Source organism: Coregonus lavaretus, assembly GCF_964263955.1.
Source record: "Coregonus lavaretus genome assembly, chromosome: 30".
Lineage (NCBI taxonomy): Eukaryota > Metazoa > Chordata > Actinopteri > Salmoniformes > Salmonidae > Coregonus > Coregonus lavaretus.
Window position 1 is genome coordinate 31979137 of NC_140017.1, and position 18730 is coordinate 31997866.

An 18730-nucleotide genomic window follows, 5' to 3' on the forward strand; every position below is an offset into this window, starting at 1 on the left:
CATTACTCCATTAACCAGCAGTGAGTAGTATCATCAAGTACGTTTTACATGCACACTAATAATTCAATATTAAATTGATTATGGAAATGGTCATGTAAACACCTTACTCTGCTTATCTTAATTGATGTAAGGTCAAAATCGAAGTAAGCATACAGCGATTAAAACAGCTGGTTTTCTGAGAAATCTTAAGAATTATTAGGACATGTAAACAGCTTAATCAGCGTTCCAGTGGTGTATTTCATCTGCCAGCACCGAGTAGCGCAAGCCTCCCTCTCATGCGCGAGTGAAGTGAGTTCGGAAAAACTGAAAGTATGCATCTTAGAAATAGTTTTCAGATACAAACCTTATGTCCGAACTCCGAATCAAGTAGGCTTCGCAAAAATAACATGGTCGCTGTGATAGAAAGTTTATTTTGATTGGCGATTTACTGCATTTATCAAAAGTCCCATCAGTTAACCTGATTTCAGATGTGTCCATGTAAACAGGATTATTAGGCAGAACATGTAAATGTTTTAAACCAAACCTATTATATTAATCTATCTACAATAGTTGAATGTAACTGTGCTCAGTGTGATGTGAAGTCAGGGGCGGCACTTTGGTTTTAGAAGTGGGGGGGACATAACCTGGCGGGGGGTCTGGGGAAGGACATGTAAAGGCATCTAAAGCTAATTTCCTGCATTTTTACACAATCCAATATGCTGTCTCTATTTAGAACAAAAAGTAAGCACAAATTCCCACAGTCATCAAGCTAAGTAAGAGATCATTATTGAATATGTTCAAACGATTAATAAGACTGATCAAAGGTAATTCAATAATAAATATTGTTGCACCTTTAACCAATAGCCTAACAAATGGACAACTATTGAAAAAATACCAAGACTTTTGATTGTCTTTATTAAGACATTCTCTATATCCAATTTCAGCCAGCCTGAGCCGCCTGCACACCCGACCCCCACCAGTCTAGTCAATAACTCAACTCTTTCCAACACAACTTCCTTCCCAGTTCACACCTTATATATTTTTTGTTCCCAAGGGAAATGTTTGGAAACACAAAAACACACACACAAAATAAACGCATACACCTCAAATATACATTAACACACAAACAGCAAATCCTCCATATCATTAATCTCATAGGCCTAATAGTACTGTAGAGCTCTTTTTACTTGCACACAATATAGCTGGGTCACCCCTTCCTGCCCCTAGGGGTCCCCCGCAGCACCCCAACCCAACACACCCCAATTTGCTTTAGGATCTTAGTGAAACATTAATTATTGGTTTCGGGTGTGTTAGGCCTAGGCCAGAGTGACAACCCACAGGACGGCAGACCACCAAGGCCAGGACTGAGCAGCCCACCAGCTAGGGATTGCCTAAATAGGTATCTCCCCTGATGTGGGTATGTTTTCAATACAGACTCCTTTAGTCGTACTGTATTCCATATAAGGCATCCAGACCTTATGAAAGTTGCACAGTATACCCTTAATCTGGTAATAAATCAATGCTAGTGATACATAACTTGACATTGTGGGAGGATAACCAACCTTCCAATTAATGGCAATGCATTTCTTAGCCGCTATAAATGCTTGGTAACCAGTTTCTTCAGATATGTCTCTAGTATCAACATTTCCAAGCAAACAAAAACAGGGAGAAGGGAGAATCTGTAGACATGTTGATTATAAAAGAACATATTCTTTGCCAGAATTCAGCCAGCCTTCACAAGACCATAGGCAGACCTGGCTCTCAAGAGAAGGCAGGTTATGTGCACACTGCCAAATGTATGACCATATTAGAGACACATATTTCCCTCAGATTACACAGACCCACAAAGAATTAGAAAACGAACCCAATTTTGATAAACTCCCATATCTATTGGATGAAATACCACAGTGTACAATCACAGCAGCAAGATTTGTGACCTGTTGCCACAAGAAAAGGGCAACCAGTGAAGAACAAACACCATTGTAAATACAACCTGTATTTATGTTTATTTATTTTCCCTTTAGTACTTTAACTATTTGCACATCATTACAACACTGTATATAGACATAATATGACATTTGAAATGTCTCTATTATTTTGGAACTTGTGTGAGTGTAACATTTACTGTTCACTTTTGATTGTTTATTTCACTTTTGTTTATGATCTATTTCACTTGCTTTGGCAATGTAAACATATGTTTCCCATGCCAATAAAGCCCCTTAAATTGAGAGAGGAGCAGGGAGGGAATAGTTGTGTTTTATATGGGTTAGACTATAGTCAGGGAGGGAAGGGTTGTGTTTTATATGGGTTAGACTATCGTCAGGGAGGGAAGGGTTGTGTTTTATATGGGTTAGACTATCGTCAGGGAGGGAAGGGTTGTGTTTTATATGGGTTAGACTATCGTCAGGGAGGGAAGGGTTGTGTTTTATATGGGTTAGACTATAGTCAGGGAGGGAAGGGTTGTTTTATATGGGTTAGACTATAGTCAGGGAGGGAAGGGTTGTGTTTTATATGGGTTAGACTATAGTCAGGGAGGGAAGGGTTGTGTTTTATATGGGTTAGACTATAGTCAGGGAGGGAAGGGTTGTGTTTTATATGGGTTAGACTATAGTCAGGGAGGGAAGGGTTGTGTTTTATATGGGTTAGACTATAGTCAGGGAGGGAAGGGTTGTTTTATATGGGTTAGACTATAGTCAGGGAGGGAAGGGTTGTGTTTTATATGGGTTAGACTATAGTCAGGGAGGGAAGGGTTGTGTTTTATATGGGTTAGACTATAGTCAGGGAGGGAAGGGTTGTGTTTTATATGGGTTAGACTATAGTCGGGGAGGGAAGGGTTGTGTTTTATATGGGTTAGACTATAGTCGGGGAGGGAAGGGTTGTGTTTTATATGGGTTAGACTATAGTCAGGGAGGGAAGGGTTGTGTTTTATATGGGTTAGACTATAGTCAGGGAGGGAAGGGTTGTGTTTTATATGGGTTAGACTATCGTCAGGGAGGGAAGGGTTGTGTTTTATATGGGTTAGACTATAGTCGGGGAGGGAAGGGTTGTGTTTTATATGGGTTAGACTATAGTCGGGGAGGGAAGGGTTGTGTTTTATATGGGTTAGACTATAGTCGGGGAGGGAAGGGTTGTGTTTTATATGGGTTAGACTATAGTCAGGGAGGGAAGGGTTGTGTTTTATATGGGTTAGACTATAGTCAGGGAGGGAAGGGTTGTGTTTTATATGGGTTAGACTATAGTCAGGGAGGGAAGGGTTGTGTTTTATATGGGTTAGACTATAGTCAGGGAGGGAATAGTTGTGTTTTATATGGGTTAGACTATAGTCAGGGAGGGAAGGGTTGTGTTTTATATGGGTTAGACTATCGTCAGGGAGGGAAGGGTTGTGTTTTATATGGGTTAGACTATAGTCAGGGAGGGAAGGGTTGTGTTTTATATGGGTTAGACTATAGTCAGGGAGGGAAGGGTTGTTTTATAGGGGTGTTGGTAGAGCATGGTGTTTGCAACGCCAGGGTTGTGGGTTCGATTCCTACGGGGGGGGGCCAGTATGAAAATATATATATATATATATATATATATTATATATATTATATATATATAATGTATGCACTCACTAACTGTAAGTCGCTCTGGATAAGAGCGTCTGCTAAATGACTAAAATGTAAATGTAAGACTACAGTGAAGGAAAAAAGTATTTGATCCCCTGCTGATTTTGTATGTTTGCCCACTGACAAAGACATGATCAGTCTATAATTTTAATGGTAGGTTTATTTGAACAGTGAGAGACAGAATAACAACAACAAAATCCAGAAAAACGCATGTCAAAAATGTTATAAATTGATTTGCATTTTAATGAGGGAAATAAGTATTTGACCCCTCTGCAAAACATGACTCAGTACTTGGTGGCAAAACCCTTGTTGGCAATCAGAGGTCAGACGTTTCTTGTAGTTGGCCACCAGGTTTGCACACATCTCAGGAGGGATTTTGTCCCAATCCTCTTTGCAGATCTTAGTCATTAAGTCATTAAGGTTTCAAGGCTGACGTTTGGCAACTCGAACCTTCAGCTCCCTCCACAGATTTTCTATGGGATTAAGGTCTGGAGACTGGCTAGGCCACTCCAGGACCTTAATGTGCTACTTGTGTTTTGGGTCATTGTCATGTTGGAATACCCATCCACGACCCATTTTCAATGCCCTGGCTGAGGGAAGGAGGTTCTCACCCAAGATTTGACGGTACATGGCTCCGTCCATCGTCCCTTTGATGCGGTGAAGTTGTCCTGTCCCCTTAGCAGAAAACACCCCCAAAGCATAATGTTTCCACCTCCATGTTTGACGGTGGGGATGGTGTTCTTGGGGTCATAGGCAGCATTCCTCCTCCTCCAAACACGGCGAGTTGAGTTGATGCCAAAGAGCTTGATTTTGGTCTCATCTGACCACAACACTTTCACCCAGTTCTCCTCTGAATCATTCAGATGTTCATTGGCAAACTTCAGACGGCCCTGTATATGTGCTTTCTTGAGCAGGGGGACCTTGCGGGCGCTGCAGGATTTCAGTCCTTCACGGCGTAGTGTGTTACCAATTGTTTTCTTGGTGACTATGGTCCCAGCTGCCTTGAGATCATTGACAAGATCCTCCCGTGTAGTTCTGGGCTGATTCCTCACCGTTCTCATGATCATTGCAACTCCACAAGGTGAGATCTTGCATGGAGGCCCAGGCCAAGGGAGATTGACAGTTCTTTTGTGTTTCTTCCATTTGCGAATAATCGCACCAACTGTTGTCACCTTCTCACCAAGCTGCTTGGCGATGGTCTTGTAGCCTATTCCAGCCTTGTGTAGGTCTACAATTTTGTCCCTGAATCCCTGGAGAGCTCTTTGGTCTTGGCCATGGTGGAGAGTTTGGAATCTGATTGATTGATTGCTTCTGTGGACAGGTGTCTTTTATACAGGTAACAAGCTGAGATTAGGAGCGCTCCCTTTAAGAGTGTGCTCCTAATCTCACCTCGTTACCTGTATAAAAGACACATGGGAGCTAGAAATCTTTCTGATTGAGAGTGGGTCAAATACTTATTTCCCTCATTAAAATGCAAATCAATTCATAACATTTTTGACACGCGTTTTTCTGGATCTTTTTGTTGTTATTCTGTCTCTCACTGTTCAAATAAACCTACCATTAAAATTATAGACTGATCATGTCTTTGTCAGTGGGCAAACGTACAAAATCAGCAGGGGATCAAATACTTTATTCCCTCAACGTATATAGTCAGGGAGGGAAGGGTTGTTTTTTTATAGGGGTTACACTACAGTCAGTGGAATATGGAGATGGCTGGGGATATACAGTATCTGCTGAATCGCTCCCTTTTTCTTCCAACCTGTCCCTTTGCTGTCTCCCTCAAGCACATTTGTCTCCCTCCCTCCCTCCCTCCATCCCTCTCCTAGTTGATATGTAAAAGCTAAAGAGCTGGGTGGAGTGGTTTGCTGTCCCGTTCTATCCTAAAGCCATTAGCTGGTGGTCATATATACAGCCAAGCAGGCCTAGCTAATTGAATCTTTTTTCTTATGTATGAGCATCTAATGTATGCACCCTCCCTCTGATACACCTTAAAGGGCATGACTGCAGAATGGAACATTTATGATGTAGGTTATTTTTGCTTTAGGAAACTGTCACCTTGCATAACAAATGGGTTGGGTAATTTTGAATAATTTGTTTTTTACGTAAGATGTTCCGTATTCTGTTGGTACGGCGTGTTCACAATTGGTGTCTTATTTTTGCTCTTGCCCTTACTCATTTTGCTCACTGTGTTCACTCTTTCCTTTCTCTCACTTGTTCATCTTCACTCATTCTCACTCCGCCATTTAGTACTTGGCGCTGGAAGCGGATGCGTTCTGTATCCAAGGCAACCTAAATGAGAGAGAGATACAAACAGAAGAGATGCAAGGTAGAAAATAAAAAAGAAGGATGAGAGTAATGAAAGAAGTTTAAGCCTTGGGTTGAAGAGTGATGAGGAAAGGAAGGGTAGAAGGCAGGATTGGGTGAATGACAAAAAGAGGAGAGGGATGGAGGGAAATATCATGCAGGTTATTGCCTGCCATAAAGAATGAAACTGGTAAGCGTTGTAATGCGTGGACAGTGTACCCCAGGAACCAGTGAGTCATAGCAGCACAGACAGAGCTAACCACATTACTGCTCAGAGACCAGACAAGATTATACCTGCTGCTGGTTGGAACACACACACTTTTTTATATGTATACTGAACAAAAATATAAACGCAACATGTAAAGTGTTGGTCCCATGTTTCATGAGCTGAAATAAAAGATCCCAGAAATTGTTCAAATACACAAAATGCTTATTTCTCAAATTTTGTGCACAAATTTGTTGACATCCCTGTTAGTGAGCATATTTCCTTTGCCAAGATAATCCATCTACCTGACAGGTGTGGCATATCAAGAAGCTGATTAAAAACAGCATGATCATTACACAGGTGCACCTTGTGCTGGGGACAATAGAAGGCCACTCTAAAATGTTTTGTTACACAACACAATGCCACAGATGTCGCAAGTTTTGAGGGCACGTGCAATTGGCATGCTGTCTGCAGGAATGTCCACCAGAGCTGTTTCCAGAGAATTTAATGTTAATTTTTCTACCATAAGCTGCCTCCAACGTTGTTTTAGAGAATTTGGCAGCACGTCCAACCGGCCTCACAACCGCAGACCACGTGTAACCACGCCATCCCAGGACCTCCACATCCGGCTTCTTCACCTACGGGATGGTCTGAGACGAGCTACCCGGACAGCTGATGAAACTGTGGGTTTGCACAACCAAAGAATTTCTGCACGAACAGTCAGAAACCGCCTCAGGAAGCTCATCTGCATGCTCGTCGTCCTCACCAAGGTCTTGACCTGACTGCAGTTCTGCATCGTCTCCGACTTCAGTGGGACAACGTTCCACAGGCCACAATCAACAGCCTGATCAACTCTATACGAATGAGATGTCGCGCTGCATGTTTCAAATGGTGGTCACACCAGATACTGACTGGTTTTCTGATCCAAGCCACTACTTTTCTTTAAAGGTATCTGTGACCAACAGATACATATCTGTATTGCCAGTCGAGAAATCCATAGATTAGGGCCTAATGAATTCATTTCAATTGACTGATTTCCTTATATGAACTGTAACTCAGTAAAATGTTTTACATGTTTTATATTTTTGTTCAGTGTACACACACGCAAACACATACAGACAGTGGCAGGTAGCCTAGTGGTTAAGAGCTTTGGGCCAGTAACCAAAAGGTCATTGGTTCGAATCCCTGAGCCGTCTAGATGAAAAGTCTGTGCCCTTGAGCAAGGCACTTAACCCTAATTGCTCTTGTAAGTCGCTCTGGATAAGAGCGTCTGCTAAATTACATAAAATAAAATAAAATCTAAACCACGACAAACGCACACATCTCGCAAAACACTATCTCACACATGCTGACTAGAGAACAGAAGGGGATCTTAGAACCCAGCTGGGCCGTGGGTGAGATGATGCAAAACACAGTGTTTCTCACTGCTTATGTAAGCTGTGTGTGTGTGTGTGTGTGTGTGTGTGTGTGTGTGTGTGTGTTAGACAGACAGTGAAGGTGTTGATTGGAGAGTGTGTGTGTGTGTAGCGTAGTATGCTAAAAACACGCATGTTGCTCTTTCGCCATCCTGCACCACACAATATTCAATATATTGCCATGTCTACGCCTCTCTCTCCCAAATCCACCCCTATACACCCACTTCAAGGACCCTATTCCATTAAATGTGTTGAGTATTAATGATATACACCCCCATCCATGTCATCAACATAACAACCTGTTCCCCTATACAATAGGACACACAGGCCGTACTATAGAGAAGAAGGAAAGTGGAGAGACAGAAATGGGGAGAGTAATAATACTTTAGATGAGAAGGAAAAGAGAGAGAGAGAGAGGAAGAGGGGGATACAGAAAGAAGAGGATTTATTTTATACTTTTTTTATATTCTCCCTTTCATCTGACAGAATCTTGTACTGTGGTAAAGTAGCATTAGTGTGGTTTAGTACATTGGTGAGATGAGAGAAGACTGAATAAGATGACAGGGGAGCAGAGCAGGACTAATGTTAGGACAGGGTGGCGTGTATGATGTGACACGGTCATTAAAGTAGAGGACTAGAGGGACCTCTGCTGCTAGACGTCTCCACTCTGAGAGGGGAGAAATAAGGGGAAGAACTGGTAGAGGAGGGGAGGAGAGGAGAGGAGAAAGAGCTGTGTGAATTAAACAGCCCCCATGTAAAATGAGACTACAGATGTCTGTGCAAAAGTGGAGATCGACAAATGGGTACTTGTGGGTGTAGGGGTTTACAATGTATGGTGGGTATGTGTGGTCCTGACTCCAAGGTGGGTAATGTAGTTTTAACAATGCTAAACGTCTCTCCTCAGTCTGTAAGATGTGTTGGTTTGTTTCTATTGTAGTTCTGACTGACTTGACTGACTAGTACTGTACTAGTAACAGTGTTGTTGTCTAACAGTGTGCACCTGTATCTCTCTTCCCTCCAGTCTGTACGGTGCGCTGTCAGAAGTTCCTCATCTCTCGTGTTGGTGAAGACTGGATCTTCCTCATCCTCCTGGGTCTACTCATGGCTCTGGTCAGCTGGGTGGTCGACTTCGCTATCGCCATCTGTCTACAAGGTGAGGGAGGAGAGGGCGTTCGGGAGGAGAGGGCGTTCGGGAGGAGAGGGCATTGGGGAGGGAAGGAGAGGTAGACTGCTTGGTCTACTGATGGCTCTGGTCAGCTGTACACTCTGTTCCTTTGTCTGAATCATTTAATCTGACACCACTCCTGCATGCAGCTAAAGAAGACATTAAGCTACACTCCATATAGTCTCAGACACTGGGGCTTACGCACACCACCCCCTCAAACCAGGGTGTGTGTTCATGATGAGCTGCAGTGCAGATGGCTGTCTCCCTGAGCTGCATGCAGGGGTGTGTGTGTGTGTGTGTGTGTGTGTGTGTGTGTACGATTTAGCTTAAATCTGATTTAATGTCATCTTTGCAGCATGAAACTGTGTGTTTGTGTACGATTAGCTTAAATGTGGTTTAATTTAGACTTTGCAGCATGAAACTGTTTGTGTGTGTGTAGCGTGTATGATGTGTGTTCAGAAGGTGTGTGGGTGTCAATGTGCTTTATCTTCAGTCAAACACACATTTACACACTTTTCTGTGGTGTGTGTGTGTGTGTCAGGTGGGAGACTGCATGTGGAGAAAGTGAAGAGGGGTGAAGAGTGAGTCATCTAGAAACAAGACGCTCATCCAGACAAATCCCCTCCTTTCTCCAGAAACACACTCATACATACACACACTTTTGATCTCTCCCTGTAAAGCAGTCATTTCTGGGAGAGGAGTCCTGCGGGTTCTACTGTTGTCAAATATTTTGTCGCTGTACTCATGAGTAGGGCTGGGAATTGCCAGGGACCTCACGATACGATATTATCACGATACTTTGGTGCCAATACGATATGTATTGCGATTTCCACGATTTTATATATTTTTTCACGATTTATATATTGGATGTACTTTTACTTTCTGATTGACATCAAGTTGATATTGGTCTGTGTGTGTGTGTGTCCACAGCACAGAAGTGGATGTACGGAGGCCTGGAGAGTAATGTGTTTCTCCAGTACCTGGCCTGGGTCACCTACCCTGTGGTGCTCATCACCTTCTCAGCTGGCTTCACACAGATACTGGCCCCACAGGCCGTAGGTAAGACACACACTCACACACATTCTGACACATAACCATACACACACACGCATACTGACTGCATCATAGCACCATAACCCCCTCTCCCCCTCTAGGTTCAGGTATCCCAGAGATGAAGACCATTCTGAGGGGTGTAGTGCTGAAAGAATACCTCACCTTTAAAACCTTTGTGGCCAAAGTCATTGGCCTCACCTGTGCCCTGGGCAGTGGCATGCCTCTGGGCAAGGAGGTAACACACACACACACACACAGTACACGCACACACACTTAGTAAACATTCTTCTCACTTCTGACATTCTTCTGACGCATACATACACATACTCTTCTCACAGTCAGGCTTGTGTGGGTAGTTGTCACATGTTGCTGCCAGTACAGTCTGTTCCAGTAGTTACAGTGAGGGAAAAAAAGTATTTGATCCCCTGCTGATTTTGTACGTTTGCCCACTGACAAAGACATGATCAGTCTATAATTTTAATGGTAGGTTTATTTGAACAGTGAGAGACAGAATAACAACAAAAAAATCCAGAAAAATGCATGTCAAAAATGTTATAAATTGATTTGCATTTGAATGAGGGAAATAAGTATTTGATCCCCTCTCAATCAGAAAGATTTTTGGCTCCCAGGTGTCTTTTATACAGGTAACGAGCTGAGATTAGGAGCACACTCTTAAAGGGAGCGCTCCTAATCTCAGTTTGTTACCTGTATAAAAGACACCTGTCCACAGAAGCAATCAATCAATCAGATTCCAAACTCTCCACCATGGCCAAGACCAAAGAGCTCTCCAAGGATGTCAGGGACAAGATTGTAGACCTACACAAGGCTGGAATGGGCAACAAGACCATCGCCAAGCAGCTTGGTGAGAAGGTGACAACAGTTGGTACGATTATTCGCAAATGGAAGAAACACAAAAGAACTGTCAATCTCCCTCGGCCTGGGGCTTCATGCAAGATCTCACCTCGTGGAGTTGCAATGATCATGAGAACGGTGAGGAATCAGCCCAGAACTACACAGGAGGATCTTGTCAATGATCTCAAGGCAGCTGGGACCATAGTCACCAAAAAAACAATTGGTAACACACTACGCCGTAAAGGACTGAAATCCTGCAGTGCCCACAAGGTCCCCCTGCTCAAGAAAGCACATATACAGGGCAGTCTGAAGTTAGCCAATGAACATCTGAATGATTCAGAGGAGAACTGGGTGAAAGTGTTGTGGTCAGATGAGACCAAAATCGAGCTCTTTGGCATCAACTCAACTCGCCGTGTTTGGAGGAGGAGGAATGCTGCCTATGACCCCAAGAACACCATCCCCACCGTCAAACATGGAGGTGGAAACATTATGCTTTGGGGGTGTTTTTCTGCTAAGGGGACAGGACAACTTCACCGCATCAAAGGGACGATGGACGGGGCCATGTACCATCAAATCTTGGGTGAGAACCTCCTTCCCTTAGCCAGGGCATTGAAAATGGGTCGTGGATGGGTATTCCAGCATGACAATGACCCAAAACACACGGCCAAGGCAACAAAGGAGTGGCTCAAGAAGTAGTACACTAAGGTCCTGGAGTGGCCTAGCCAGTCTCCAGACCTTAATCCCATAGAAAATCTGTGGAGGGAGCTGAAGGTTCGAGTTGCCAAACGTCAGCCTCGAAACCTTAATGACTTGGAGATCTGCAAAGAGGAGTGGAACAAAATCCCTCCTGAGATGTGTGCAAACCTGGTGGCCAACTACAAGAAACGTCTGACCTCTGTGATTGCCAACAAGGGTTTTGCCACCAAGTACTAAGTCATGTTTTTGCAGAGGGGTCAAATACTTATTTCCCTCATTAAAATGCAAATCCATTTATAACATTTTTGACATGCGTTTTTCTTAGGAAGGTCTTGAAAGAGCTGAGATGAATCAGTGATACACTGGAGGAGTTGATTGGTATAGGAACACACCGAGAACTGAGTTTGTGTGTACACACATGTTTCAACAGCAGGGTTCAGGCTATGAATGAGTGTGAAAACAAGGAGGGAGAGCGGGAGAGAGAATCCAACCATGGAGTTTTGGCGGATCCATAATTGAAGGGCTTAGTAGAATCCTGACGGTATGACACTGTTTGTTTACCAGGCCAGTATGCCCGGCTCAGTGAATATGTACCTGTGGTAAGCTTTACCACAGGGTCCTGCTGTAGACTGGAACACTACACCGACACCTGGCACACAGGCGGCTGGTGGCACCTTAATTAGGGAGGATGGGCTCATAGTAATGGCTGGAATGGTATCGACACATCAAACACTTAATTCCAGTCAATATTATGAGCCGTCCTCCCCTCACCAGCATCCCGTGACTTGACAGGTAGATCAGTGCTGCCACATCAGTCTGTGTTATGCTGCATGGTCAGGAGGGTTATGGATGACATGCATTACATCAGGATATAGTGATAAACTAAACACCCTACTGAGGTCACTATGGTGATAAGAATAAGTATTTTTTCCAGAATAATAGATGGATGGTTTTGGCCTGCGCTAGCTGTGCAGACGTTTGTATCCTGTGTACTAGTTGTATTGGGGAAAAGTGTTGCTTCTCAACACCAGGAGTAGGTTAGTCTGCTGGGGGGTGTCACTTTCGTATACGTTTCCGTTTTAACCACTGGACTACATTTCCTTTTGGCTTTTGACAAAATGTGACTTTCTTTTTTCGGAGGAGAGTAAAACTGAAGTTGAAATGTGAAGTTATTTTCTTTAAAAGTGTAATACCAAGTTTTTTCAAAAATCATTCACAAGTCGTTCTCTATCCCTCTTTAGGGTCCATTTGTTCACATTGCCAGTCTGTGTGCTGCACTCCTCAGCAAGTTCATGTCTCTGTTTGGAGGAATCTATGAGGTAAACCACACCTGGACACACACACACAAGTTACCACATTGTTATCAATACGATCTTTCAGAAAGGAAACACCATGCAGAAAGATGTTTAACCATTTATTAAGAAATTAATAATGCAAGTCTTGGTGATGTATGCGCTGCTCCTTCAGGGTTACTCACTGCCCAAGCAAAGCTTCAATATACACTGAACAAAGATATATAAACGCAACATGTAAAGTGTTGGCCCCATGTTTCATGAGCTGAAATAAAAGATCCCCAACATTTTCCATACGCACAAAAAGCTTATTTCTCTCAAATGTGCACAAATTTGTTTACATCCCTGTTAGTGAGCATTTCTCCTTTGCCAAGATAATCCATCCACCTGACAGATGTGGCATTTCAAGAAGCTGATTAAACAGCATAATCATTACACAGGTGTACCTTGTGCTGGGGACAATAAAAGGCCACTCTAAAATGTGCAGTTTTGTCACACAACACAATGCCACAGATGTTGAAAGTTTTGAGGGAGCGTGCAATTGGCATGCTGACTGCAGGAATGTCCACCAGAACAGTTGACAGATAATTTAATGTTCATTTCTCTATCATAAGCCGCCTCCAATGTCGTTTTAGAGAATTTTGCAGTACGTCCAACCGGCCTCACAACATCAGTCCACATGTATGGCGTTGTATAGGCGAGCGGTTTGCTGATGTCAACGTTGTGAGCGGAGTGCCCCATTGTGGCGATGGGGTTATGGTATGGGCAGGCATAAGCTACGGACAACGAACACAATTGCATTTTATCTATGGCAATTTCAATGCGCAGAGATACCGTGACTAGATCCCAAGGCCCATTGTTGTGCCATTCATCCGCTGCCATCACCTCATGTTTCAGCATGATAATTCACGGCCCCATGTCACAAGGATCTGTACACAATTCCTGGAAGTTGTTGCATTTATATTTTTATTCAGTATATGAAATTACCTACTAGCAGTGAGCGCGGTAAACTATACCAATCCACCCCAAAACAGCAGAACCCTACGGCAGACAACTTAGTTTAGATATTAGCAAATAGACCAGCTAAAGACATCCTAACATTTACAAGACTGTATACTAGGTGTGAATATTAACCATACATAGCATGAGCTGTGCAATGTTGTGCAATGTATGTCTTATATTTTTCATGTGACGCAACGCCGGGTACCCTCGCTTGAGGCAATATGAGCTGTCATCTTGGTATATGAGAATATTCTACCTAACTAGCAACCGTCAGTAGTACGAACCCAGCTGCCCTGGAGATGCACCACCAGGTTCTCGCACTGAAACTAAATGAGTAATCATCTGGTGGATCTACATAACAATATATTTGTATCTAACAAGCAACCTTAAGCAATATGACCCAGCCAACCGCCTGTAGCTATATGCAATGTACTTTATATCAAGTAGCCAGCAAAGACGGCAACATGTAGGCTATTGACCACGGCTGACGCCATTATAGCAAACTTAATGAGGCATGGTACTGGCAGGTAAACTCATTGCCGTTTAGGAGCTCTCAATTCTCTCTCATTCTACCATTACATGACTGTCTACTAGGCCTGTGTGTGAATACTAACTGTGTAGCATGAGCTAATACAGCAGTATGTCTATTTCTCATATTACACCCTGCCGGGTACCCCGATGAGGCAAGATGAGCTGTCATCTTGGTACATGGGAAATATTCTACCCATCTAACGAGGCAACCATAAGTAGTATGAACCAGCCTGACATTAACCTAGCCAACCACCTGCAATATAAATGCACCGCCAGGATGAGCTGTCATCTTGGTATATGAGGATATTCTACATATGCAACATAGCTACTGGACCATACGGCTGACACAATCATGATCATATAGCAATACTGCAGGAACTCATGTAGGCTCCACTATCTCAGAATCAATCAAATGTAACATCACAGCAGCAGAGGGTCATGGGCCCGTGTTCTTGAGAGTGAAGCCAGGACTGATTGGAAAGCAGTAGCAACTGCAATGCAGAATTGGGCGGCCCATAGCTCACAGCTAGCCCGCAGACCATTATTTCTCCTCCACCAAACTTTTTTTTTTTTCCTGGCATCTGCCAAACCCAGATTTGTCCGTCGGACTGCCAGATGGTGAAGCGTGATTCATCACTCCAGTGAACGTGTTTCCACTGCTCCAGAGTCCAATGGTGGCAAACTTTACACCATTCCAGCCAACGCTTGACATTGCATGGTGATCTTAGGCTTGTGTGTGGCTGCTCGGCCATGGAAACCCATTTCATGAAGCTCCCAACAAACAGTTATTGTGCTTACGTTGCTTGCCAGAGGCAGTTTGGAACTCGGTAGTGAGTGTTGCAACTGAGGACAGACGATTTTTATCGTTGAGCTTGTGTGGCCTACCACTTCGTAGCTGAGCCGTTGTTGCTCCCAGACGTTTCCACTCATAATAACAGCACTTACAGTTGACCGGGGCAGCTCTAGCAGGGCAGAAATGTGACGAACTGACTTGTTGGAAAGGTGGCATCCTATGACGGTCCCACATTGAAAGTCACTGAGCTCCTCAGTAAGGCCATTCTACTGTCAATGTTTGTCTATGGAGATTGCATGGCTTTGTGCTTGACTTTATACACCTGTCAGCGATGGGTGTGGCTGAAATAGCCGAATCCACTAATTTTGTATATATAGTGTATATGCTGGTAGGCCATGGAGAAGATAGATGACCTGATAACAAGAAGAAATGTACCAAATAGATACTGAAATATGCCTGGACCATACAGCAGTGTCTGAAACAAGCTCTTAACAGACGCGTCCATTGGGGACGATGAACGCTTGATCGCCAATAGCTAATCGCCACATGTGGGTGTTTAGCAAGCCCATGGCATGCTAGGTAATGCTAGTATTAACAGCCAATTCAACACGGCTGGAAGCTATAGCAAGCCTTGATTGGTCATCACACCGCGATACAGCGTGAGCTTCCCCACTAAGGTCCAAGGTGATAACTGAAATATGGGGGGAAAAGGTCAGGGTTAGCAGTAGAAATCATTTTTAAAATGAACTGTACTTCTTTGAAATATATGCTAAATGATGAAAGACCTATGTTTAGCCGGCAACAGACTGACCCCAGCTGAGTATCACGATATTACGCTGCTCGACTGCTGGACAGCGTACATAGCAGTCCACAGCATTTGGCCCAGCACAATGGGGGTAGATATGAGTCACGCTCCGCTACAGTAATGACTGTATGAGTGTGACCTGCATCAGGGTATACGATGCCTGCATTCAAACAATGTACAAGCATGCATGATAACTTGCGTAACTGGCTACCACTATCGTGGAAATAGTACACTACAAAGATATGCCTAACCTGATGCTTCGTGAGCGCTACAGCGAGAATGAAGTTGACAGAAGTATTTAATAGACAACTGAAAGAATGCATGTTTATCCTGTAAGGGGGAAATCTGGAATAATCCAGATGACAAAATTGATTGCACCAGCCAAAAGATGCATCACAATAATACACAACACACAAAACATAAACTGTAAAAGCAGCACATAGTTAATGAATATATACAGTGCCTTGCAAATGTATTCATCCCCCTTGGCGTTTTTCCTATTTTGTTGCATTACAACCTGTAATTTAAATTGATTTTTATTTGGATTTCATGGAATGGACATACACAAAATATTCAAAATTGGTGAAGTGAAATCAAACAAATAATGACGGAAAAGTGGTGCGTGCATATGTATTCACCCCCTTTGCTATGAAGCCCCTAAATAAGATCTGGTGCAACCAATTACCTTCAGAAGTCACATAATTAGTTAAAGTCCACCTGTGTGCAATCTAAGTGTCACATGATCTCAGTGTATATATACACCTGTTCTGAAAGGCCCCAGAGTCTGCAACACCACCAAGCAAGGTGCACCACCAAGCAAGCGGTACCATGAAGACCAAGGAGCTCTCCAAATAGGTCAGGGACAAAGTTGTGGAGATCAGGGTTGGGTTTTAAAAAAATATCAGAAACTTTTAACATCCCACGGAGCACCATTAAATCCATTATAAAAAAATTGAAAGAATATGGCACCACAGCATCATGCTGTGGGGATGTTTTTCATCGGCAGGGACTGGGAAACTTGTCAAAATTGAAGGAATGATGGATGGTGCTAAATACAGGGAAATTCTTGAGGGGAAACCCGTTTCAGTCTTCCAGAGATTTGAGACTGGGACAGAGGTTCACCTTCCAGCAGGACAATGACCCTAAACATACTGCTAAAGCAACACTTGAGTGGTTTAAGGGGAAACATTTAAATAATAATAATAATATGCCATTTAGCAGACGCTTTTATCCAAAGCGACTTAGTCATGTGTGCATACATTTTTACGTATGGGTGGTCCCGGGGATCGAACCTGCTACCCTGGCGTTACAAGCGCCATGCTCTACCAATTGAGCTACAGAGGACCACCAATTTAAATGTCTTGGAATGGCCTAGTCAAAGCCCATACCTCAATCCAATTGAGAATCTGTGGTATGACTTAAAGATTGCTGTACACCAGCGGAACCCATCCAACTTGAAGGAGCTGGAGCAGTTTTGCCTTGAAGAATGGGCAAAAATCCCAACTTATGGAGACATACCCCAAGAGACTTGCAGCTGTAATTGCTGCAAAAAGTTGCTCTACAAAGTATTGACTTTGGGGGGGTGAATAGGTATGCACGCTCAAGTTCTGTTTTTTTGTCTTATTTGTTTGTTTCACAATAAAAAAGATGTTGCATCTTCAAAGTGGTAGGCATGTTGTGTAAATCAAATGATACAAACCCCCCCAAAAAATCGATTTTAATTCCAGGTTGTTACGCAACAAAATAGGAAAAATGCAAAGGGGGTGAATACTTTCACAAGCCACTGTAAAACCCTCATAGCGTGGGTTAAAGATCTGCGGAAACGTTCTGTTTGCACCTGGATAAAATGAATCTGTCTGCCATCGTACTGCGATGCTCTAAGCAGATGCTGTGGAAAGGGTGGCTAGTGTTGCCTCTATGGCACAGTGACCTCACCGTGTGCTCTTGCCAATAGCAATAGTAGCAACCATGCCAACGATTATGTGCAGATGATATGGGACTTGTTAGCACTACATTCGCCTCGCAAGGTGTTAGAAGCAGAGCCTAAACAACGAATACAGTATCAGCAGCCATAATGCAACACTGTGTGCAAATAATGAAGCAAGAATATTACAGTTTGCGAGCATCACCACAGCATTAAGAGTTGCAGCATAACACATTAAACCAGTATGTAAGACACAACAAAATGCAAAAGGAGCTAATACATGATACTAGAATGAAGCGATCACTACAGTTAGCATACAGTACAATAGCACATGGTAGAATAGTTGTCACTAAAAACTACTAGACTACGAGATGGACCGACAGGGAGCGACTACCTATGTAAAATGCATGACACATGATTAAACATGGCTAATAAATACAGGGCCTAAACCTACTGCTGCAGATAAGATGACTGTGACTGAAAGATACCGTTAAATGTATGCTAATAGTGTGACTCATTGCAACATTATGCACTAATGATCTTGCAATACTCTGGTTAGCCCATAGCAGAAGCCGCAAGTGTAGCTATACAAGAACGCTATTCCAGACCAGTCTGCACGTTAAATTGAATGTGTTTCTAGCTAAACGTATAATGAAAGGTTCCAGAATGATAAACCTGAAGTCAGAATATGTACAAAAATGTAAGTGTGACTGCCGGCACAAGTCACATTAACTAATGTGACTGGAAGTCACCGTAAATGTATCGCTGATACTATAGTGGCTTGCAGCGGTCTCGTGAACTGTGCGACACATAATTGAATTAGCGGCCACATGAGACCAAATACTATCAAAACGGCGTGATAAACACCATCTCCTTGCTCACGTCAAGAAAACATTGCTACTTACTGTATAGCGACGCATTTAGGCTAGCATAGGCTACTTCCTCCTATATGGGCAAGGGCAGATTCTCCATGATGCGGTGTGTTAACCGAGCGCACAGACTCTACCTGAAGCTGGCATGGGAACAATCAAAGTATACAATAGTCCCAAGACTAATCTACTAGCAAGCTAGTTGTAGCCGCTATTGACTGCCAACAGTGGAGCAGCGAC

General features: G+C 43.2%; 1 protein-coding gene across 1 annotated transcript in view; it reads left to right on the forward strand.

Annotated features, from left to right (window-relative positions):
- The window catches only part of LOC311105387 (chloride channel protein 2-like), a gene marked incomplete at both ends in the record, with an annotated part of 171072 nt that overhangs the window by 89752 nt on the left and 62590 nt on the right, over positions 1–18730 (forward strand). Inside the window, 4 exons of the mRNA XM_084147532.1 lie at positions 8530–8661; positions 9604–9732; positions 9828–9961; positions 12516–12593. Of these exons, the coding sequence (XP_084003658.1) occupies positions 8530–8661; positions 9604–9732; positions 9828–9961; positions 12516–12593 (473 nt within the window). The remainder of the gene's footprint in view (positions 1–8529; positions 8662–9603; positions 9733–9827; positions 9962–12515; positions 12594–18730) is intronic.